Source organism: Geotrypetes seraphini, chromosome 10, assembly GCF_902459505.1.
Source record: "Geotrypetes seraphini chromosome 10, aGeoSer1.1, whole genome shotgun sequence".
NCBI lineage: Eukaryota > Metazoa > Chordata > Amphibia > Gymnophiona > Dermophiidae > Geotrypetes > Geotrypetes seraphini.
Window position 1 is genome coordinate 19,570,876 of NC_047093.1, and position 23,865 is coordinate 19,594,740.

The 23,865-nt window shown below is 48.6% G+C and overlaps 1 protein-coding gene across 2 annotated transcripts in view; it reads right to left on the minus strand.

Annotated features, from left to right (window-relative positions):
* The window catches only part of RHBDL3 (rhomboid like 3), a 219,647-nt gene that overhangs the window by 28,444 nt on the left and 167,338 nt on the right, over positions 1-23,865 (minus strand). For both annotated transcript variants that reach the window (XM_033961284.1, XM_033961285.1), the window contains one exon: positions 13,917-14,029. In XM_033961284.1, coding sequence (XP_033817175.1) covers positions 13,917-14,029 — 113 coding nt within the window. The remainder of the gene's footprint in view (positions 1-13,916; positions 14,030-23,865) is intronic.

A 23,865-nucleotide genomic window follows, 5' to 3' on the forward strand; every position in this document is an offset into this window, starting at 1 on the left:
CCGGCCCTTGAGGACCGGAGTTGCCCATGTCTGCCCTAGACTCTTTGATCATTTGTTTTCATTCCTATGGTTCTTGAATATCTATGTAACGAATATCCTGGACCCCTGAGGAAGAAGTGTTTTTTGAAACATGGACCGTGTTGGGTCCAGTATGCTTTACATCAAGAGCCAATCTTTGGATTAATCATTTTTATTGTTGCTACTACTATTGTTTTTATGACTTTTAAACCTTTTATTGAGTAAAATTCCTGCACCTTGTACATTTTCTGCAGTTTGGTTTTGCTTTTTGTAAATGCTCTGAAGCCCATAGGAACTGAATGGGCTTTGGTGTGTTCACCGCAGCACCATGCTACCTTGGCTTGGTATAAGGGGCCCTAAGTTTGATGGAATAAATTGCTCTCTGCTTATTCAACTTATAAAAAGATTTTTGTACCAAAGAGTTTACATGCAATGTGAAAGAGAATTATCTTTTTTGATCGAAACTCTAAGGTCAAAGTATCGGTTTTGACAGTAAAGCGCTGAGGAAACCCATCTCTTTTCAGTGCACCTAGCCCAGTGGTTCCCAAACCCTGTCCTGGGGGACCCCCAGCCAGTCGGGTTTTCAAGATATCCCTAATGCAGGGGTGTCAAAGTCCCTCCTCGAGGGCCGTAATCCAGTCGGGTTTTCAGGATTTCCCCAATGAATATGCATTGAAAGCAGTGCATGCACATAGATCTCATGCATATTCATTGGGGAAATCCTGAAAACCCGACTGGATTCCGGCCCTCGAGGACCGACTTTGACATCTGTGCCCTAATGAATATGCATGAGAGAGGTTTGCATGTAATGGAAGCGACAGGTATGCAAATCTCTCTCATGCATATTCATTGGGGAAATCCTGAAAACCCGACTGGATTCCGGCCCTTGAGGACCGACTTTGACATCTGTGCCCTAATGAATATGCATGAGAGAGGTTTGCATGTAATGGAAGCGACAGGTATGCAAATCTCTCTCATGCATATTCATTAGGGATATCTTGAAAACCCGACTGGCTGGGGGGTCCCCCAGGACAGGGTTTGGGAACCACTGACCTAGCCACAGAAATGTAGTTTTATCCTGATTTAGGATATAGGATTGTTGGACTCTCGGCCTTAGATATTTAAACCAATGGGGCAAAATTCTGTCTTTAATCAATCACACATACTCTTGCGATTTTGTTCAATGTAGTGGTCCGATCCCAGGGTACTGGAAGTACATATGATTTTGTGCGGCAGGAGTTACACTACTGTGTACGTTATCATTTGCAATCATATTAAAATGAAAGAGCAACGTTTGGATCACTGTGGCTTGAGTTTGAGCAAACTCAGAAGACCTTGAAAAGAAACATTGCTGCAAGTGAAAGAGCGACACCGGCTAACATGGAAAAATCCAGCCTCCGCCCCCCCTATCTACTCCTTCCCCACCCCCTCATGCTGCGCACGCCCCTTCCCTTCCCCAGCCCGTACCTCTCTAACGTTCGCAGTGCAAGCAGCAACCCCAATCTGCTGGCTCATACCAGCGTTGGCTCTTCCTCTGACATAATTTCCTAGGCGTCCAGGAAGTGATGTCAGAGAAAGAGCCGACGCGGGCGCGAGCAGCAGGTTGAGGTTACTGCTCGCGCCAAAAAGAGTTGCAAAGGAAGGGGTGCACGCATGCGGTAGTGGGGGGTGGGGGGGAGGACGGGTGCCACCCCCCCAAAAAACGGCGCCCATGGTGGACCGGCCCTCCTTACTACGCCACTGCTCCCCCCAGCAAATGATGCTGGGGAGGGAATCAAGGCATAGCACTGGGTAAGATTTCAGCTCTTCCTTTCATCGCAGGACATGTAATATAACTGTGTAGAAAATAATAATTATATTTCAGTCACCACTCATATTTCTCATTGAAAGTTCTGCTACAGTTTGTAATTTTCTGAAATGAATAACAATGCAATTACAGGCCACTGAGCGCACCTGTTTTCTGCCACTTGTCTTAATTAGAGATTGGAGGCAGGACTGTAATAAAAGCGTCAACAAAAGCAAAAAGCAACTGATAGAATGGGCACTGGGGAAGAGACCAAATTGTGAGATCACAGAATACAGATCATGAAGATTACCCCCGATTAGAAAAAGTCAGAAAAACCCCCAAAAGTAACCTATACCAGACCAGAAAAAAAACGAAGAGAAAAAATCAGAAAGGACATTAACTTCAGAGTCACCCCCCGAGCCCGGCAAGTACAGAAGGAAGAGAAGCTGAAGCAGAGAACTGCTCAGGTTTGTAGATTGGAGGCCGAGACTTTGAAGCCATGTTCTGCAAATTTGTAACAGCTTCTGCCTAGGGTTGTCAATAACAAGACCAAAAACAAAAATTTCACAACCAACAATTGCAAAAACCAAAACAAAATGGAACTTTTAATATAAAACTTAATAAATCATCATTTTATCTAGCATACTAATCCATACAAGGTTAGATAATCTGTGGCGGGGAGGAAAGGCCTCAGACTATAGGTCCATGTCACAAACTAGCCTCAGGGCCATTCAGCCAATGCAGACAAAAGTTTCAATCACTGGCCTTCCTCCTACCACCTTCCTGTGCAAAATCACACTATGTAATATGCAAAATCACGCTTATATTATATAAATATTACAAAATATGAAAAACCACTTATCTCAGTGGCGTCAGACGAATCATCCTAAAAATTAATTCTGATTCTTTCTGATTCTGACGAGCTCGTTTCGCAATATCTTCTTCAGAGAATCAGAACAGACATCAAAATACAACAATGAAAACTGTGTCTCAAAGGCTCACTCAACCCATATCAGCCTGTTGAAATTTCTGTGTAATGGCGTCTGCCAGAAATTTCACATTACATAGTGTGATTTTGTTCTACCTAGGGTCGCCAGATTTTCCAATCGGAAAATTTGGACCCTCCCCCAGGCCCGCCCTGTAATGCCCTAATCCCGCCCTCCCAGTCCCGCCATAGTCCCACCCCCCGCTGCCTGCTCTTGTCGGGCAGGAAGTGCACACACATGATGTCATAGCATGGTATCCACGTATGCGCGGACTTCCTCCCTGCCTGATGCAATTTGAGGAGGGTTTTAAAAAGCCATCCAGACCCCCAGATATGTCCTCAAATCCGGACATCTGGTAACCCTACTTCTACCAACCATGTACTCAGCGCTGGCTCATAGGACTGTGGTACCCGGAGCCCACTTTAGCATCCGTGCCCGCCCTGCCTCCATAATCCAGTAGCTCCTCCTCTATCTCAAGTCTCCTCCTCTCTAATGCTGGAGAGAAAGGGCAACATAATCCTAAAGCCAGTGGTCATGGCTCGAGGCGCCTGGAAGTGCGCAGATATCGCCGTGATGACATCACGGGCAGGCGTGACATCATCATGTCGATGACCATGCGTGTGTGAAGGCCCTCCAGACGGTCCCTGAGACGCCAGTGGGGGGTGGCAGAAGGGAAGAGGGCCAGAGAGAAGGACAGGTGCTGATGCCCACTGATTGCCTCTCACCGCAAGAGGCACATCCGGCGCCTCTCCTCCTACCCAGTGGTCTGCGCATGCGCGGGGATCGCTATAGAGCGATCCGTGCCGGCAGATGGGGGCGTTCCTCCGATCGCCCCCCATCTGCATGTTGCAGTTTGGTGAATTCGTCAGACCTGCCCGGATCGGGCCCGATCGGGCAAGTTAGTGAATCTAGCCCTATGTAAAGCACCAGTAGGGACGTCCTCTGTGGGCCAGATTTAAACGTAGGAGACAGTAAAACGGACACTGAAATCCTGCTCCACCCGGGTCTAGCACTCTAATTGAAGAGATGCACTCTGCGTGGCATGCAATTGGCATCCCTGGCATTTCACCTGGCTGTGGAACTCTGTAGATAAGAACGAGGCTTGCACACTCTTACAGAGAAGTCTCCAAATCCGCTCCCGTTACTGAAAAAAAAAACAGAGGCAACTAACCTTCTGAAACTCATAACGCGGTAACAGAGCATGAACGGGAGAGGGTGTCCTTTGGAAATGACAAGCTGTAAGGGGCGCCTATTTCTGTTTTCATGCTTTTAAACAGCTGCAAAATGTCCGGGGGTTCTTCCACCTCCTCTAGCAGAGAAAGATATGCAGCTAAGACACCAGTGTATGATATGTCTGGGCAACCAAGTGAGACAACAGATGCAAGGGGGGGGGGGAGTTCGGACTGCGAGTCTGATTTATCACAGTGCAGGAGAAGGATGTCCATTACACAGCCTCATGGTTTGCTCATTATAGAAATTTTAAATGACATTAGGGGATAAACAGCTATAAATCTTAAACTCTCCCCGTCTGTGGTGCCTATTAAATCAGTGATCCTTCTGCCGTTCTTCTGACCTCCTGTTTTAATTAGATATTGATCAATTGTCAACTAACTTCTATCACTGTTGAACTGCTGGAAGCCGAGATCTAAAGCAAAGCCAGTAATATTTGGGGCAGGAGCAACACTGCAGCGTTTATTCATTCACAGCCCTTTATAGTCTGCTAATCTGGGAAAATTCCCTACCCTTAGTTTAATTTGTGTTCATTTGCTGTAATTCATTGGCAACATTAAAAAAAAACCAAAACAAAACACCCCACGCTAATTAAAAATACAAAGACAAAAGGAAAATCAAACAGCCAGGCAGAGCACAGAAGCCCTAGCGCAGGGAAACCTTTGATACCTGCCTGCTCTTATCTTGGGAAACAGAGAAAGCTCTTGGAATTTGTTCTTAAATGACAGTTTCCTTCAATTAATTACCAAGCAGAATAAAAAGACAGTTGTAAAGTGACAATCAGCAGCCACCTGAAGTCATTTGCCATCTATCTATATATAAAACTATGATAGCTGTGAGGGTAGGGGGACGGGAGGGAGGGGTAAGAGGGGGGGGTTCAGAGGTTTGGGGGGGGGGGGAGTTGGATGTTTTCAAAGTCAAATCTTTGTGTTTGGAGGGGGGGTCCAGGATGACATGGGGTGGGGGATTGATGTTCCCTTTGCTATTTTAAAATATGATGACACAACTATGTTTTTTTCCTGTTCCGTGACCTCCTGTTTGGTGCTTATGGTATGATCTTGCTGCATGTTTTTGATCGTTTTGGTTTATCATCAATAAAAATTGTTTGAAATAAAACCATGATATTTATTACATTGTTTTTGCTTCTGAAATCAAACAAAACAAATTGGAAAATTTTGGGCGTTTTATTTTTAGAAACAGCATTCACACATAAATTAAAAAAAAACAACAACCCCACAAACCCAAAAGCAACCTCCGCCCCCAAAAAATAAATAAAAAGGATAAATATACCCAGTGGCGTAGTAAGGGGGCAGGGGGGTAGACTTGGTGCTGTCTTGGTAGGGCTGTTGGCACCTCTCCGCCCCCCCCCCCCCGCCACATTTGTGCCCTCTTCCATACCAATTTAAATCTTCGCCAGCATGAGTAACTTCTCTGGCCTGCTGCTTGTGCCAGCCTGGCTCCCATCTGAAATCACTTCCTGGTTGCGGGGCTAGGAAGTGATGTCAAAGGAAAAGTCAATACTGGCACGAGCGTCAGGCAAGAGAAGCTGCTCATGCTGGTGAATATTTAAAGAGGTATGGGGGGAAGGTAGGGTGGGGGCAGGGAAGGCGCAGAAAGTAGAGAGGACGGCGCAGGAGCACCACTGCCCTGGGCACCTCCTACCCTCACCATGCCACTGGGTTACAAGAGATAGATTCAAATCTGAAATACTCAGAACCCTTGAGCAAGGACATTCTGCTTTGTTGGCTTTTATTTACAGCATAAGCTCTCTAGGGCAGGCACGTCACCACCGTTAATACTATCTGCTATTGTGGAGATCAGGAAAGGGCAACAAATGTTCAAAAATACTTAAGAGTTCCTGATTACTATTCAATGTATTGTAAACCACTTTGGGAGAATCTCTTCATGAAAAGGTGGTTTCAAGTTTATTAGGTTTTTTTATATACCGCCTATCAAGATTATTTAAGCGGTTTACAATCAGGTATTTTCTCTATCTGTCCCGGCGGGCTCACAATCTATCTAACGTACCTGAGGCTATGGAGGACTGTGTGACTTGCGCAGGGTCACAAGGGGTTTGAACCCACAACTCCAGGGTGCTGAGGCTGTAGCTCCAACCACTGCGCCACACACTCCAAATCCAAATAAATAAATAAATAACCCCTTTTTTTACTAAAGCGCGGGGAAGTATCTGGTGGCAGGAGGGAGTGGGCATCCCTCCTGCCGATTTTTTCTGTTGGGGGGGGGGGATTCCGGTGCCGCATTCATCAGGGAGGGCCGTCATTGGTGGTGAGGGACTTTTTTCTTTTTATGGGACAGATACACGCAAAATATGTGTCACTGAAAAAAACAAGGGAAAAAAACCCCAAAACAGGCAGACCTGTCGGTAACAATTATTGACAGGTCTAGCCGCTAAAACCCCATTTTGGGGGGGGGACTAGCCAAGCGATGTTAGTGCATGAATCGAATGGCTACTTTGCATGGGTTTTTAGCTAATTTGCATGGCCGGATCCGAAAATAATAATAATAATAATAATAACTTTATTCTTATATACCGCCAACAATCTTGCGACTTCTAGGCGGTTTACAATAGAGAGAAACTGTAAATAAATGCATTAAAGAGAAACTGTACATACAACGAATTAAAGAGTCTAGTAGTATATATCTGAAAATACCAACATTAATGATGATAACAATAGTTTGTGTGCTGCAGGACCAAGAAGTGCCGTGCTGCTTACAAAGAATTGGAAATAGTCCATGGATTGAGTGGAGTGGTTCATAGTTAGTGATTGGGGGTTAGGGCTAATAGTTTACAAGTTCAGGTATGTGATGGTGTTACAAGGGGGGGCTGATGTCCTGGTTCGTTGCCTAGGTATTTCAAGAACAGGTAAGTACATAAGTACATAAGTAGACGCCTCCGCCGGGGCAGACCAGAGGTCCATCCAGCCCAGCGGTCCGCTCACGCGGCGGCCCATCAGGCATATTGCCTGGTCAGCGGTCCCTGACTAATTTTATTGCCTACCTCTACACTTATCTCTAAACCTTCCACTGCTCTTATCTGTACCCCTCAATCCCTTTGTCTTCCAGGAACCTATCCAGGTCATCCTTGAAACCCTGTACTGTGCTATTTCTTATCACGGCCTCCGGAAGGGTGTTCCATGTGTCCACCACCCTCTGTGTGAAAAAGTACTTCCTTGCGTTTGTTTTAAACCTGTCCCCCTTCAATTTCATCGAGTGACCCCTTGTTCTTGTGGTTTCTTTCAAATTGAAAAATCTGTCTTTGTCAACCTTTTCGATGCCCCTCACGATCTTGAAGGTCTCTATCATATCTCCTCTGAGTCTCCGCTTTTCCAGGGAGAACAGCCCCAGCTTCTTCAGTCTGTCAGTGTATGTAAGGTTTTCCATACCCTTAATCAGTTTAGTTGCTCTTCTCTGGACTCCCTCAAGCATTGCCATGTCCTTTTTGAGGTACGGTGACCAGTACTGTACACAGTATTCCAGATGCGGGCGCACCATAGCCCGGTACAGTGGCAGGATGACTTCCTTCGTTCTGGTCGAGATACCCTTCTTAATGATACCTAATAGAGAATGACACGGTGACGGTTTACCCGCGGCCACCGCATTTAAGCCGCGGGTCACCGCCGAAAACGGGGAAGAAAACTAGCAGTCACTGCGGTGACGGGGACAAGGCCATTCACCGACCGCGGAAACGATGAACAGGTTTGTCCCCGCGGGCCAATGTACCCCCTTCTAGGAACCGCTATTTACCTGTGTTTCACCGTGCTCCTCATTTGTCAGATGCAAAAACAAACACGACATGTACTTTAAATGCTTACAATGTTAGCCTATATGGTAATTAGACGCGGCCGCTGTACCTAATCGCGGCAAAGATCTCCCTGCCGTGATTAGCATAGTGACCGCGGCTACGGCTGCAAGTCTCCCCTCCCCCCAGCGATCACGGCAGGAGGGCACCCAACCCCTCCTGTAGACCCCCCCAACGGCCCTCCCGACAATCGCAGCAGAAGGGTACCCAACCCCTCCTGCCGGTCCTCCCAATGGCCTCCCCTAAGATCGCCGGCAGGAGGGTACCCAACCCCTCCTGCTGGACCCCCCCCCAACGAACCCTCCCACCCCGGAACCCCCTTAGTCTTACTTTTCAAGTTGGACCGGACAGCTCCTCGCTCGTCTGGCCAGCAGGCCTGCCTCCGTCCAAATGAGGCGGGCCCGCCCCTCCCCTCCCCTGCCTAACCCACAGGATCCTAGGGCCTGATTGGCCCAAGCACCTAAGGCCCCTCCTATAGCGGGAGTGGCTTTAGGTGCCTAGACCAATCAGGCCCTAGGATCCTGTGGGTTGGGCAGGGTAGGGGCGGGCCCGCCTCATTTGGACGGAGGCAAGCCTGCTGGCCATACGTGTGAGGAGCCGTCCGGTCCAACTTGGAAAGTAAGACTAAGGGGGTTCCGGGGTGGGAGGGTTCGTTGGGGGGGGGGGTCCAGCAGGAGGGGTTGGGTACCCTCCTGCCGGTGATCTTAGGGGAGGCCATTGGGAGGACCGGCAGGAGGGGTTGGGTACCCTTCTGCTGCGATTGTCGGGAGGGCCGTTGGGGGGGTCTACAGGAGGGGTTGGGTGCCCTCCTGCCGTGATCGCTGGGGGGAGGGGAGACTTGCAGCCGTAGCCGCGGTCACTATGCTAATCACGGCAGCATTTAAAGTACATGTCGTGTTTGTTTTTGCATTGCTAGCCCCAGGGGTGGTGGAAGATTAGTGATTGAAAAACTGTATGAAAAATAACTATTTTAAATTTAGTGATCAAAATGTGTCAGTTTTGAGAATTTATATTAATTAATTTTTTCTCTGCGTGTTTTGTTTTTGTATAGTTATTAACTAATATTTAACTAAGTTTTAAAGTTTTAAAGAATGTTTCCTTTATACGTAAATAAAGAAAAGTGAATGGGATTGCAGTGGCGGTGACGGGGCGGTGAATGGGGTGGCAGTGGCGGTGACGGGGCGGTGAAGAGGATGGTGAGACGGGGACGGGGCGGTGACGGGGATGGTGAGACGGGGACGGGGGCGGTGACGGGGATGGTGAGACGGGGACGGGGCGGTGACGGGGATGGTGAGACGGGGACGGGGCGGTGACGGGGACCAATTTTTTCACCGTGTCATTCTCTAATACCTAACATTTGGTTTGCTTTCCTCGAGGCTGTGGCGCATTGTGCCGACGCCTTCAATGTCGTGTCTACCATCACTCCCAAGTCTCTTTCCAGATTACTGACCCCTAGCATTGATCCCCCCATTTAGGTGTTTCCTAAATTCTCCGTAGTTGTTTGTGTGTGCAATTAGTTTTTCTAAGTCTTTACCCCATATGGCTGCTTGATACGATAGCAGTTGTTGATGGTATCTCTTATATTTGCACCCTCTAGCCGGTGGGGAGACAAATTTCAGGTGAGTTTTTCTTTCGTGTCTGTTGGTTGGGAATGAGAAGAGGTCTGTAATGTATTTAGGGGCTAAGCCATTTAGTACCTTGAAGCAGAGACATCCTAGCTTGAACTTCGTGCGTGCTCCCATTGGCAGCCAGTGTAGGAGTCGGTAGGAGGGGGTTATGTGGTCGGACTTCTTCAGCCCGAAAATCATCCTGACTGCTGCATTTTGTATCAGTTGTAGTCTTTGCATTTGCTTCTGGGGGATTGTCAGATGGGTGATGTTGCAATAGTCCAGGTGGCTTAGTATTAGGGATTGAACTAGAATTCTAAAAGCTGAGGTGATCGAGTGATCGAGGGGAAAAACACGCATCACGTTGGTAAAAGCGATCCTCGCTAAAGCTGAGGAAAACAGGTTTAGTGTCAATCACTGACTTTAGTGCAGAATTTACTGGAAAGCTACAAATGGAAAAAAGGCCATAACCTTAACAGTGCAATTTCTGTTCATTCACACATTCTACCATAGTGCACACATTAATTACTGGAAAATGTGTCAACGACCTTTGGCTGATACTAAGCTGTGCAGATTAGTTTTCAGCTGGAATGAGGGTTGGCGCAGTTTTAGGCTGTGGTACTGGGTGAAACAAGTCTGACGGTATCCCCTTTCCTCAATGGCCAGTAGAGGGCACTATGATCACGATCTAACAGGGAAGACCTTTTAACCTTCCCTCTCCCAGTATAGAGATGTTAAACTACTCTCACCCTTAGGGCCATGTGTCAGTGCTGAAGTCACCGAGGTAGCAGTATGAAGAAACCCGCATTGCAGCTCAGAAGCTCGTTACACTGTATGCATTCACGCAAACAGATGTAAAACGTCTTGATGTGTCAAACTCAATGCAAGGATTCCACCATATCCTTGGCTACTAGATGTCATCTTGGCCTCCACAGAGAGATAATTACAGGGTCAACTGGGTGCCAACAGTGCTTTTATGTTCATAACTAACAACATTTTACTTTCATTCTGTATAATCTTTATAACCCCTTTAGTGGAACACTTTGTGAGCCCACTCTTAGATATCGCGTTACCTTTTTCCTTGTCTCAAAAATGCAGCTTATTTTAATGTATACTGTATATATTCTCACTCCCAAGTCACCAACAGAATTTTAATTTCATGTGTATTTGGCGACAAATCTCTCAAAACTTTTCCCGGACCTCAGCGACACCATTCACCGCTCCATTACTCTCATAGCGGTCAAGCTTCACGTGTCACATTGTCACTGGTCCTTCTACAAATGGGCATAAAATTTCACCCTTTTATTTTTATATATCGGGGGGGGGGGGTTCCTTTAACTTGTCACACTCCTATTTTCCCATAAGTTAGAAAAGTCAATAGCTTTTACTTATCTTTTTAACTGTTTAGTTACATGATCTCGGAAGGCTGGATCCAACATGTTTCACTATAAAGTACTCCCCTGATATTCACGGGGATTCCGTTCCAGGAACCCCCGCGAATGTTGAAAAACCACGAATACAGTTTTTAGCGGGGGAGACAGGAAAGGGCAACTGGAGAGGCAGGAGAGATCAGCCAGAGTGCTGGCGAGTGAAGGAAATCACTCGCGGTATGCTCTGACCGCCTCTTCCTGCACTAAACTCGGGCCTCACCAATCAGAGCTTATTTTACTGTGGCATATACTAATTTCTTCTCTTCCTGTGAGTTGTACAACCTGCAAAGATTTCCTGCCTTTTCTGTTCCCTTCTTCACACCACAGAGAGAGAGAGCAGAGTCATAAGAACATAAGAATAGCTTTACTGGGTCAGACCAATGGTCCATCTGGCCCGGCATCCTGTCTTCACGGAGGCCAATCCAAGTCACAAGTACCTAGCAAAAACCCAAATAGTAGCAGCATTCCAAAGCTCAGATTGTGATGTCATAATGCCTCATTTCACCAATGCCTAAGAGCCAACCTCATCAGTGATGTCACAATGGCTTGATTGTCCTATACTTGGCTCACATAAGAGCTGCTCACATAAGAGCTGGAACAAACCATAGGTCAGGGGTGCCCACACTTTTTGGGCTTGCGAGCTACTTTTAAAATGACCAAGTCAAAATGATCTACCAACAATAAAATTTAAAAAAAACACAACGCACACTGTACGCATAGAAAATGTTAATTATCATTCCTATTCCAGGGTTTTTCAAAGAGGTCAAAGCAGATGACTCTATGCACTATCACCTCAGTAACAACCATACAAAAATAGACAAATATACCCCCCTCCCTTTTTACTAAACCACGATAGCAGTTTTTAGAGCGCAGGGAGGATCTTGGAAAGTTTGGAAAGTTTATTAGGATTTTATACACCGCCTATCAAGGTTATCTAAGCGGTTTTTTTTTTACAATCAGGTACTCAAGCATTTTCCCTCTCTGAATGCCCAGCGCTGCTCTCGACGCTCATAGGCTCCCTGCGCTACAAAACTCTATTGCGGTTTAGTCAAAGGGGACCTTAGTGTAAAATATAGACAGCAGATATAAATTCAGACACATTTTGATCACTAAATTTAAAATAAAATCATTTTTCCTACCTTGTCTGGTGATTTCATGAGTCTCTGGTTGCACTTTCTTCTTCTGACTGCATCCAATCTTTCTTCCCTTCTTTTAGCCTGTATGCTTCCTCTCCTCCAGACCTCGTTCCCTCCCCCAACTTGTCCTTCCTCTCTCCCTGCCCTTTCTTTCTCTCTGCCTCCCTTTCTTTTTTTTCTGTTTCTCTTCTTTCCTTCTGTCTCCCTGCCTGCCCTTTTTCTTTCTTTCTCCCTGCCCTCCCCCAAGCCACTGCCATTGGGGACCAGGACCCAAACCGCCACCAATAACAGGCCCGAAAGCTGACGCCGCCCCAAGCTCTCCCTGCTTCGGCCGACTAGCATTCCTCTCCCCGACGTCAATTCTGCCGTCAGGGAGAGGAAGGCTGATCAGGCCAAGATCGCGATTGACCTACTGGGTGAAATGCTGCCGGCTCCTGCCTTTGCGGAAACAGAAAGTAGGCAGGACCCGGCAGCAAGAAGAGCAAATGCTTCACTAACCTGTCTCCCGCCTTAGCCCATAGCGAACGCTTGCTTCAGGACTCTCAACATGTGCGTGCCGGCTTCCCTTCTCCCCCCCCCCCGGACATAACTTCCGGTTTCGGAGGGAAGAGAAGGGAAGCCGGCACGCACACGTTAGAGCCACGGAGCATAAGTTCGCTACGGGCTGAAATCTCCAAACCTGTTTTTTGGGAGGTTTTTTAATGTTCAGCAGCGGCGGCAGCAGCAGATGACAGCTGGGCGGACCGCCCAGCTAAAAGGCCCTAGAGAGAACACTGGAGAGGAAGGCTGATCGACCCGGTAGATCAGGACGGCAACACGAGTCTATCACGGAGCCCGGGATGGGCTCCGCGATCGACTCGCGTTGCCTTCCTGAGCTACTGGTCGATCGCGATCGACGTGTTGGGCACCCCTGCCATAGGTCCATAAATCTCAGTATCCTGTTTCCAACAGTGGTCAACCCACTGGCAAGTACCTGGCAGAAACCCAAAGAATAGCAACATTCCAGAACTAAGAACATAAGAATTGCCGCTGCTGGGTCAGACCAGTGGTCCATCGCGCCCAGCAGTACGCTCACGCGGCGGCCCCCAGGTCAAAGACCTGTGCCCTAACCGAGACCACCCCTACCTGCGTTCGTTCCGGTTCAGCTTCATTCCACCAATGCCTAAGAGCCAACTTCATCAGTGATGTCGCAATGGCTTGATTGTCCTATACTTGGCTCACACAAGAAAATAAGTATAGCCTTACTGGATCAGACCAATGGTCCATCTAGCCCAGCATCATGGAGGCCAATCCAAATCAAAAGTACATGGCAAAACCCCCAAATAACAGCAACATTCCATGCCACCGATCCAAGGCAAGCTGTGGCTTCTCCCATGTCTGTCTCAACAGACTTTTCCTCCAGTCTTGCAAGAAAGCTGAGCCAACTCTACCTGTATACAATATTCCTAGAAGGGTTTGGTTAAGATCAGTGGCATAGTGAAGGGTGGGCTGCCCCCCCCCCAAAAAAAAAAAAAGAAAACTGTGGCACCCATTGTGCTCATGTCCCACCAGCCAAAGAGGTCCACTGCCCAAACCCTTCCCCCCATTCTGCTTCAGCAGTGTGAGAGTTGGTAATGTGCTACCATGGTGGCACTCCCAGTGCATGAACTGAGCATTTGTGAGAAGTGCTGGTGTCAGCAGCTGAAAACATGCTGCCAACTTCCTCCCTGCTCAAGCAACATGAGGTGGGGAAGGCTCAGGCAGTAGGCCCTTCGGCTGGTGAGAGCTTGGGCAGTCCCATTGACAAACGTATGATTTCTAATGTGGCAATGGTGGGGGGGGGGAAGAAGAGATAGGAAATGTGTCTCCCCACCCCCTCAAAAATGAACTTCTGGCTATTCTACTGGTTAAGACTCCAACATACCTGCTAGGACTCCAGCAACATAGATAAATCCAATTCTCAGAGCTCCGTGCACCATTTCCAGAGGGACACCAACCAACAACTGGAGAGCCACATTAAGTCCAAGGTGTTCTATCCTGAGACACAGAAATGGAAGTAAGTATTTCATTATGTTTATGCCGCTTTTACTGAACTCAGAGGGTTGGCTTTAGGTCACAGACATCTGACGGTAAGAGGTAACACAGAGAAGGGACAGGGTAGGCAACGTGACAGGTCAGGAATCTGTAGACATCTTTGGACCCCAAAACCAAAGTAAAACTTCCTTTATTAAAAGACAGAGCTATGTTATCAGTTACCAAATCTAAGGTTTTGTTTCCAAGTCACATGGAGGCATAGAAAAGTGCCATTAACAGAAAATTATAGGGAACGGGAGAAAAAAGGTAGTAACTTCTAGCCAGTCTGGCTTTCGGGATAGAAAGCCACAATGAAGATTGGTATATAATGGAGAAATGCATGTCTATCCTTCACTCCCACCCTGTCTGACTCCTGGTGCAAATATGATGACTCCTGACCCCTAGTGGTAGTCTCATAATATTATGCTAGGAGTCAGTGTTCTCTATCAGGGTAAAATTGTAGTAGCATTTGCGAGGCTACCACTAAGGGTTGGCAGGCACCATTTTGCAACCAGAGCCAGACCATATCTACCCTGTCCCGCTAGACCACCAGAGAGGACCCCCTGGTCCCAGGGGCTCTAAGGGGCGAGGCGATTTGATTTGGGTTGGAGGAACATTGGGAGGATTAATCACAGCAGTAGTGGACCACTGATGGCTCAGCTGTACCTACCATATCCTCTTCAGCTATCAGAGCAGGCCACTCCTGCCACTCCTCCACTGTGCCCCATCACGTCCAGCTAGAATGAGATTTTTTCAGCACTTTTTAACCCATGGAAGGAGATGGCACAGGCCAACACAGCACAGTTACTTACCGTAACAGGTGTTATCCAGGGACAGCAGGCAGATATTCTTAACACATGGGTGACGTCACCGACGGAGCCCTCGGTACGGACCTTTTTAACTAGAAGTTTCTAGTTGGCCGCACCGCGCGTGCGCGAGTGCCTTCCCGCCCGACGGAGGAGTGCGTGGTCCCCAGTTAGGATAAGCCAGCTAAGAAGCCAACCCGGGGAGGTGGGTGGGACGTAAGAATATCTGCCTGCTGTCCCTGGATAACACCTGTTACGGTAAGTAACTGTGCTTTATCCCAGGACAAGCAGGCAGCATATTCTTAACACATGGGTGACCTCCAAGCTAACAAAGAGGGAGGTGGGATGGTTGGCCATTAGGAAAATAAATTTTGTAACACAGATTGGCCGAAGTGTCCATCCCGTCTGGAGAACGCATCCAGACAGTAGTGAGTAGTGAACGTGTGAACTGAGGACCAAGTGGCCGCCTTGCAGATTTCCTCGATGGGCGTGGAACGGAGGAAAGCTACAGAAGCAGCCATAGCTCGGACTCTGTGGGCCGTGACAGTTCCTTCCAGTGAGAGACCGGCCCGAGCATAGCAGAATGCAATACAGGCAGCAAGCCAATTTGAAAGTGTCCGTTTGGAGACAGGACGACCCAAACGGTTGGGATCGAAAGATAAAAATAGCTGAGGGGATGTTCGGTGAGCTCTGGTACGATCAAGGTAGTAAGCAAGGGCACGCTTACAATCCAGCGTGTGCAACGCCTGTTCCCCAGGATGCGAGTGAGGCTTAGGGAAGAAGACGGGCAACACAATGGACTGGTTGAGGTGAAAAGCCGAGACCACCTTGGGAAGGAATTTAGGGTGGGTACGCAGAACAACCTTGTCATGGTGAAAAACAGTGAATGGTGGGTCAGCAACCAGTGCATGCAGTTCGCTAACCCTCCTGGCAGAGGTGATGGCAATTAGGAAAAGCACCTTCCAGGTAAGAAGCCTGAGCGAAGTAGTGGCAAGAGGCTCAAACGGAGGTTTCATGAGTGCTGAGAGAACCACATTGAGGTCCCAGACGACAGGAGGAGGCTTGAGAGGCGGTTTGATATTGAAGAGGCCTCTCATAAATCTGGAAACCAGAGGATGAGCCGTGAGGGGTTTTCCGAGAATAGGCTCATGAAACGCAGTGATGGCACTGAGGTGGACTCTGATGGAGGTAGTTTTGAGGCCAGCATTGGACAGCGAGAGCAAATATTCCAATACAGTTTCCACCGCTAAGGAGGTGGGTTCCTGACGATGCCGGAGACACCACGAGGAGAATCTGGTCCATTTCTGATGGTAACATTGAAGGGTGGCCGGCTTCCTGGAGGCATCCAAGATGAGGCGGACCGGCTGAGATAGGTTCTCTGGAGAGGTCAGCCCGAGAGAAACCAAGCTGTCAGGTGGAGCGAAGACAGATTGGGATGCAGTAGAGACTGATGTTGCTGCGTAAGTAGAGTAGGAAACACAGGAAGGAGAATGGGTTCCCTGGAGCTGAGTTGGAGCAGGAGTGAGAACCAGTGTTGGCGAGGCCACCGAGGTGCGATAAGAATCATGGTGGCGTTGTCCTTGCGGAGTTTGGACAAGGTCCGCAACATCAGAGGAAGTGGAGGGAAGGCATACAGGAACCGATCCCTCCAGTCGAGCAGGAATGCATCCGGAGCCAGACGGTGAGGAGAGAAGAGTCTGGAACAGAATTGGGGCAGCTGATGGTTGTGAGGTGCTGCAAAGAGGTCCACCTGCGGAGTGCCCCATCGAGCAAAGATGGAGAGCAGAGTCGGAGGGTCCAACGTCCACTCGTGAGGTTGAAGGATGCGGCTGAGATTGTCGGCCAGAGAGTTCTGTTCGCCCTGGATATAGACCGCCCTGAGAAAGAGATTGCGGTCCGTGGCCCAGGTCCAGATGCGCAGAGCCTCCAAACAAAGGGGGCGAGATCCGGTGCCGCCTTGCTTGTTTATGTAGTACATGGCGACTTGATTGTCTGTGCACAGGAGGAGGACTTGAGGGCAGAGAAGATGTTGCAAAGCCTTGAGGGCGTAGAACATGGCTCTGAGTTCCAGGAAATTTATGTGATGACGACGCTCCTGTGGGGTCCAAAGACCCTGGGTGCGTAGATCTCCTAGGTGAGCTCCCCACGCGTAGGGGGACGCATCGGTGGTGATGATCATAGAGTGGGGGGGCAGATGAAAAAGTAGACCCCTGGAAAGATTTGAGGAGTTCAACCACCATTGGAGAGATTGCTGAAGAGATGATGTCACAGAGATGGGATGAGAAAGAAGATCTGTCGTCTGTGACCATTGGTTGGCGAGAGTCCACTGAGGTGTACGAAGGTGGAGACGTGCCAGAGGAAGGACATGCACCGTCGAGGCCATGTGACCCAGGAGGACCATCATCTGTCGGGCAGGAATGGAGGGATGCATGAGTACCTGACGGCAGAGATGGAGCAGGGTCCGCTGGCGATCGGAGGGGAGAAAGGCCCTCATCAGCGTGGTGTCCAGAACTGCTCCAATGAATTGAAGTCGCTGGGTGGGAAGCAGATGCGACTTGGGGTAGTTGATCTCGAACCCCAGGAGGTGGAGGAGAGAGATGGTGTGATGAGTAGCTTGTAGCACGAGTTGAGATGAAGGTGCTTTCACCAACCAATCGTCCAAGTAGGGGAACACCTGGAGGTTGTGAGACCTGAGGAAGGCCGCCACCACTATAAGGCACTTGGTGAAGACTCTGGGGGAGGAAGCGAGGCCAAACGGTAGCACTTTGTACTGATAGTGGTGGTGTAGCACCTGGAACCGCAGGTAGCGGCGAGAGTTCTGATTGATGGAGATGTGAGTGTAGGCCTCTTTGAGGTCCAGGGAACATAGCCAGTTGTGTTGAGAAAGAAGAGGGTAAAGTGTGGCAAGGGAGAGCATTCTGAACTTTTCCTTGACCAGACACTTGTTGAGGTCCCTGAGATCGAGAATGGGACGGAGGTCTCCCGTCTTTTTGGGAACCAGGAAGTAGCGGGAGTAGAATCCCTGACCCCTTTGATCTGGAGGTACTTCTTCGATGGCATTGAGAAGGAGGAGGGATTGAACCTCCCTCAGGAGGAGGGGGGTTTGAGATGAGTGTGAAGCAGACTCTACGGGAAGGTTGTCCGGTGGAAGAGTCTGGAAGTTGAGAGAGTAGCCGTGGCGGATGATGTTGAGGACCCACTGGTCCGATGTGATGACTTCCCAACGGCTGGAGAAAATGGTGAGACGACCCCCGATAGGCTGTGGAAGAGGCAGCGAGGGTGGATGACTGGCTATGCCCTGGAGAGAAGAGTCAAAAGGGCTGAGATTGTTTAGCAGGCTGAGGAGGCTTAGAGGGTTGAGTGGCCTGAGATCGAGCCTGGGCATGGTGCTGCTGTTGACGGGGTCGCCGAGATTGTTGGGGAGGCGGATTGAGTGGCCTGGCTGAGAACCTCCGCTGGTAAGATGATTGAGGCCGATAGGGTCGGGCAGGCGGAGCCTTCTTTTTCGGCTTGATCAGGGTGTCCCACCTGGTCTCATGGGCCGAGAGTTTCTGGGTGGTGGAATCCAGTGACTCTCCAAAGAGTTCATCCCCGAGACAGGGGGCGTTGGCCAAACGATCCTGGTGGTTGATGTCCAGGTCGGAGACTCTGAGCCAGGCTAAGCGACGCATGGCTACGGCCATGGCAGAGGCCCGAGAGGTGAGCTCGAAGGAATCGTATATTGAGCGGACCATATATTTGCGCATTTGGAGAAGGCCAGAGATGTGTTGTTGGAATAGCGGGACCTTGCGCTCAGGAAGGTACTTCTGGAGGGCAGACAGTTGTTGGACCAAGTGTTTCAGATAGAAAGAAAAATGGAAGGAATAGTTGTTTGCCCTGTTGGCAAGCATGGCATTCTGGTAAAGCCTCTTGCCAAACTTGTCCATGGTCTTCCCTTCTCTGCCAGGAGGGGTAGAGGCATAGACACTGGAGCCCTGAGTCTTTTTTAAGGTGGATTCCACCAGAAGGGACTCATGGGGCAATTGAGATTTGTCGAATCCAGGAATAGGGATGACACGGTAAAGGTTGTCCAGTTTACGGGGGGCTCCCGGTACCGTGAGGGGATTTTCCAAGTTTTTGTAGAACGTTTCCCGTAGGATGTCATGTACGGGAAGCTTGAGGAACTCCTTAGGAGGTTGCTCAAAGTCTAAAGCCTCTAGAAAGGCTTGAGACTTTTTTGAGTCAGATTCTAGGGGAAGGGACAGGGCAGCAGACATTTCTCTCAGAAATTTAGAAAATGAGGACTGCTCTGGTTTAGAGGTGGCATCGGGTGCCAATGGTTCCTCATCAGATGAGGAGGGATCCTCCTCGGTACCGAGAGGAGTTTCCTCCCATAAGTCAGGGTCCCTGACCTCTGGTGCATGTCGAGACACCGGGGTGGAGGGCGCGGTATGGCGAGTCTTGGACAAAGACTTTCCAGAGCGCACCGAAACGGTACCAGGGGAGGACGACCGGCATCGATCTCGGTCCCGAGAAGAATGCCGTACCGCCTGGTGCCGAGGAGGATCCAATGTGGCCTGAGAATGAACCACCGGATCGCCATGAAGTTGTTGGGCCGAAAGGATCGGCATGGAGGTGTTCACCGGTACCGAAGGGGTGGACACCGGGGGCTCGGTACGGGGCTCGGGCCGGTCTGGTACCGGAAGGAGCGGTGCCAGGATAGTGGGCAACAGTTGTTCAAGTTGTTTCTTCAACTGCTCCTGGAGTTGAGCCTTTAAGATGGCCGAGATACGGTCATCTAGGGGTGGCATCGGAACCGCTTTCTTTTTCTTCGGTTCCTTGGATGCCGCTCCACGCCCCGGCGATGAGGAGGCCGATGACGAGGCACTCACCGAGATAGATTGTGAGCCCATCGGGACAGACAGGGAAAATGCTTAAGTATCTGAATAAATTCATGTAAACCATTCTGAGCTCACCTGGGAGAACAGTATAGAAAATTTAATGAATAAACAGGTTGGTATTTTTATACATTTTATCATTTGTTTGAATATATCTCATTACTCTTCCCTTGAGCCTTTTCCTAGAATATAAGCACATAAGCAATGCCTCTGCTGGGTCAGACCTGAGGTCCATCGTGCCCAGCAGTCCGCTCACGCAGCGGCCCAACAAGTCCAGGACCTGTGCAATAATCCTCTATCTATACCCCTCTATCCCCTTTTCCAGCAGGAAATTGTCCAATCCTTTCTTGAACCCCAGTACCGTACTCTGCCCTATTGCGCTCTCTGGAAGCGCATTGGCTAAGGCTCTTAACATTTGCATCTCCTCTTCCTATAGGCTAAGGCTCTTTGCACCTGCATTGTGAGGTCATAGAGCTTTATGGTTATAGAAACCTAGAAACATGATGGCAGATAAAGGCCAAATGGTCCATCCGCAGCATCCACTATCTCCTCCTCTCCCATAAGAACATAAGCAATGCCTCCGCTGGGTCAGACCTGAGGTCTATCGTGCCCAGCTGTCCGCTCACGCGGCGGCCCAACAGGTCCAGGACCTGTGCAGTAATCCTCTATCTATACCCCTCTATCCCCTTTTCCAGCAGGAAATTGTCCAATCCTTTCTTGAACCCCAGTACTGTACTCTGCCCTATTAAACTCTCTGGAAGCGCATTCCAGGTGTCCACCACTCGTTGGGTAAAGAAAAACTTCCTAGCATTCGTTTTGAATCTGACCCCTTTCAACTTTTCCGAGTGCCCTCTTGTTCTTTTATTTTTTGAAAGTTTGAAGAATCTGTCCCTCTCTACTCTCTCTATGCCTTTCATGATCTTGTAAGTTTCTATCATATCCCCTCTAAGTCTCCTCTCCTCCAGGGAAAAGAGACCCAGTTTCTCCAATCTCTCAGAGTATGAAAGGTTTTCCATTCCCCTTTATCAGACGCATCGCTCTCCTCTGAACCCTCTCAAGTAACGCCATGTCCTTCTTAAGGTACGGCGACCAATATTGGACGCAGTACTCCAGATGCGGACGCACCATCGCCCGATACAATGGCAGGATAACTTCTTTCGTTCTGGTTGTAATACCCTTCTTGATTATGCCTAGCATTCTGTTTGCCTTCTTAGCGGCCGCTGCGCACTGTGCCGTCGGCTTCATTGTCATGTCCACCATTACCCCCAAGTCCCTTTCTTGGGTACTCTCATTTAATAACATCCCTCCCATCGTATAATTGTACCTTGGGTTTCTATTTCCCACATGTAATACTTTACATTTCTCAACGTTGAACTTCATCTGCCATCTCGTCGCCCATTCCCCTAGTTTGTTCAAGCCCCTTTGCAATTCTTCGCAGTCCTCTTTAGTCCGTGCTCCACTAAATAGTTTGGTGTCGTCCGCAAATTTTATTATCTCACACTTCGTCCCTGTTTCTAGATCATTTATGAATATATTAAATAGCAGCGGCCCGAGAACCGAGCCCTGCGGGACCCTCCACCAGTCCGAGTAGTGGCCCTTCACTCCTACCCTCTGTTTCCTACCCGCCAACCAGTTTCTGATCCATCTATGTACTTCTCCTTCCACCCCATGGTTCTTCAGTTTCCGGACTAAGCGTTCATGGGGCACCTTGTCAAAGGCTTTTTGGAAATCTAGATATATGATGTCTATGGGGTCTCCTTTGTCCATCCGTTTGTTAATTCCTTCGAAGAAGTGCAATAAGTTTGTTAAGCACGATCTCCCTTTGCAGAAACCATGTTGGTTGGTTATCAGAAGTTCGTTTCTTTCAAAATGTTCATCGATGTTTTCTTTTATCAGTGCTTCCGCCATTTTTCCTTGCAGACATAAAAAGTAAACAAACCAATCGTTTAAGTCTATTATGATGACATAACAATTTATCTATTTTACACTGTAACCCGTTGAGAGTTTCTGGGCAATGTAGGATATAGTAAACACCAAAAAGTCCAACAGGACAGAGAACCACGGGCGTAAAACAGTACAAAAGGAAGTGGGAACAGACAATGAACACTCCACTGAAGATCACTGATGTAAAACCAACTTGTTTATTTCAGAAAAGGACACAAGCTGAAGCTGTGGACCCGACACAGCACTGCGTTTCGGCGTCTGAGGAATGCCTGCATCAGGGGTCACTGTAGCGTATAAGTTCACATAGCTTTTCAGTGATTTTGGTTACTCTGGCATGTTAGTTGCACAGAGCTTTGTTTTATCCCACACCTGCCATCTGTGAACTTAAACACTATAGTGACCCCTGATGCAGGCGTTCCTCAGACCCCGAAACACAGTGCTGTGTCAGGTCCACAGCTTCTGCTTGTGTCCTTTTCTGAAATAAACAAGTTGGTTTTACATCAGTGATCTTCAGTGGAGTGTTCATTGTCCATTCCCACTTCCAATGTTTGGTTCATAGACAACTCCGCGAAAGACAAAGGCGCGCGCCAAAGAAAATTACAGTTTTTAGGGGATCCGACGGGGGGTTTTGTTGGGGAGCCCCCCCAGTTTACTTAATAGAGATCGCGCCGGCTTTATGGGGGGTTTGGGGGGTTGTAACCATCCACATTTTACTGTAAACTTAACTTTTTCCCCTAAAAACAGGGAAAAAGTGAAGTTTTCAGTAAAATGTGGGGGGTTACAACCCCCCAAACCCCCCCACAATGCCCCCACAATGCGGCGCGATCTCTATTAAGTGGGGGGTTCCCCCCCACGCCCCCCCCGTCGGAGCCCTAAAAACAGTAATTTTCTGCGGCGCACACCCCTGCGCTGCGCTCAATTGTCTGGGCGCGCCTTTGTCCTGACACCCAATGTTTTTTTAGCACCGGCTGGCTCCTTGAATGCTCTGCGCTGCTCTCGACACTCATAGAGTGCCTATGAGCATCAGGAGCAGCGCAGAGCGTTCAGTGTGCTGGCTCGCGCTAAAAACTGCTTTTGCGGTTTTGGAAAAGGGGGGCGGGGGGATAAGTGTGATAAATAAATAAATCTGATTCCAGGGTGCACAGTGCTAGAATACAAACACTATGCATTGTAACCGGTGAGAGAAAGCATGAATTTAAAAGAAAAACATACTTAAAATCTGTTACTCTATAATCACTTTTGGAGCTCTTCAGGGCTGGCATTGTAGAAGAACATAGCTGCCCACCCTCCCACCCCCAAAAGAGGAGAGGAAACCATAGAGAAAGACTTTTTCTGTGTGGTTACAATCAAAATGGTTGACATATTTTAGACAGGTGCTTATTGTATACCTGGGGCAATTAAGTGTTAACTGACTTGCCCAGGGTCACAAGGAGCTGCAGTAGGAACTGAACTCAGAACCTCAGGATGCAGAGTCAACTGTTCTAACTACTAGGCCACTCCCAGTGGATAATGCTGCTAACTTTCCCTCTTAGTGTGAACAGTTCCAGTCTCTGGTAACCAGAGCTGAGATTGTGATGTCACAATGCCTCATTCCACCAATAAGACTCAACCTCATCAATGATGTCACAATAGCTTGATTGCAAAGGTCTTGATATACTGCTTTTTCTGTGTGGTTACAATCAAAGTGGTTTACATATTTTAGACAGGGTGCTTATTGTATACCTGGGGCAATTAAGTGTTAAGTGACTTGCCCAGGGTCACAAGGAGCTGCAGTAGGAATTGAACTCACAACCTCAGGATGCTGAGTCAGCTGCTCTAACCATTAGGTCAGGGGGGTCTCCAAAGTCCCTCCTCAAGGGCCGAATCCAGTCAGGTTTCTGGGATTTCCCCAATGAATATGCACTGAAAGCAGTACATGCACACAGATATCATGCATATTCTTTGGGGAAGTCCCGAAAACCTGACTGGATTCGGCCCTCGAGGAGGGACTTTGGAGACCCCTGCATTAGGTCATTCCCAGTGGGTTACGCTGCTAACGTCCCCCTCTTAGTGTGAAGAGTTTCAGTCTCTGGTAACCAGAGCTGAGATTGTGATGTCACAATGCCTGATGATTCTACCAATAAGAGTCAACCTCGTCAATGATGTCACAATAGCTTGAAATACTGCTTTTTCT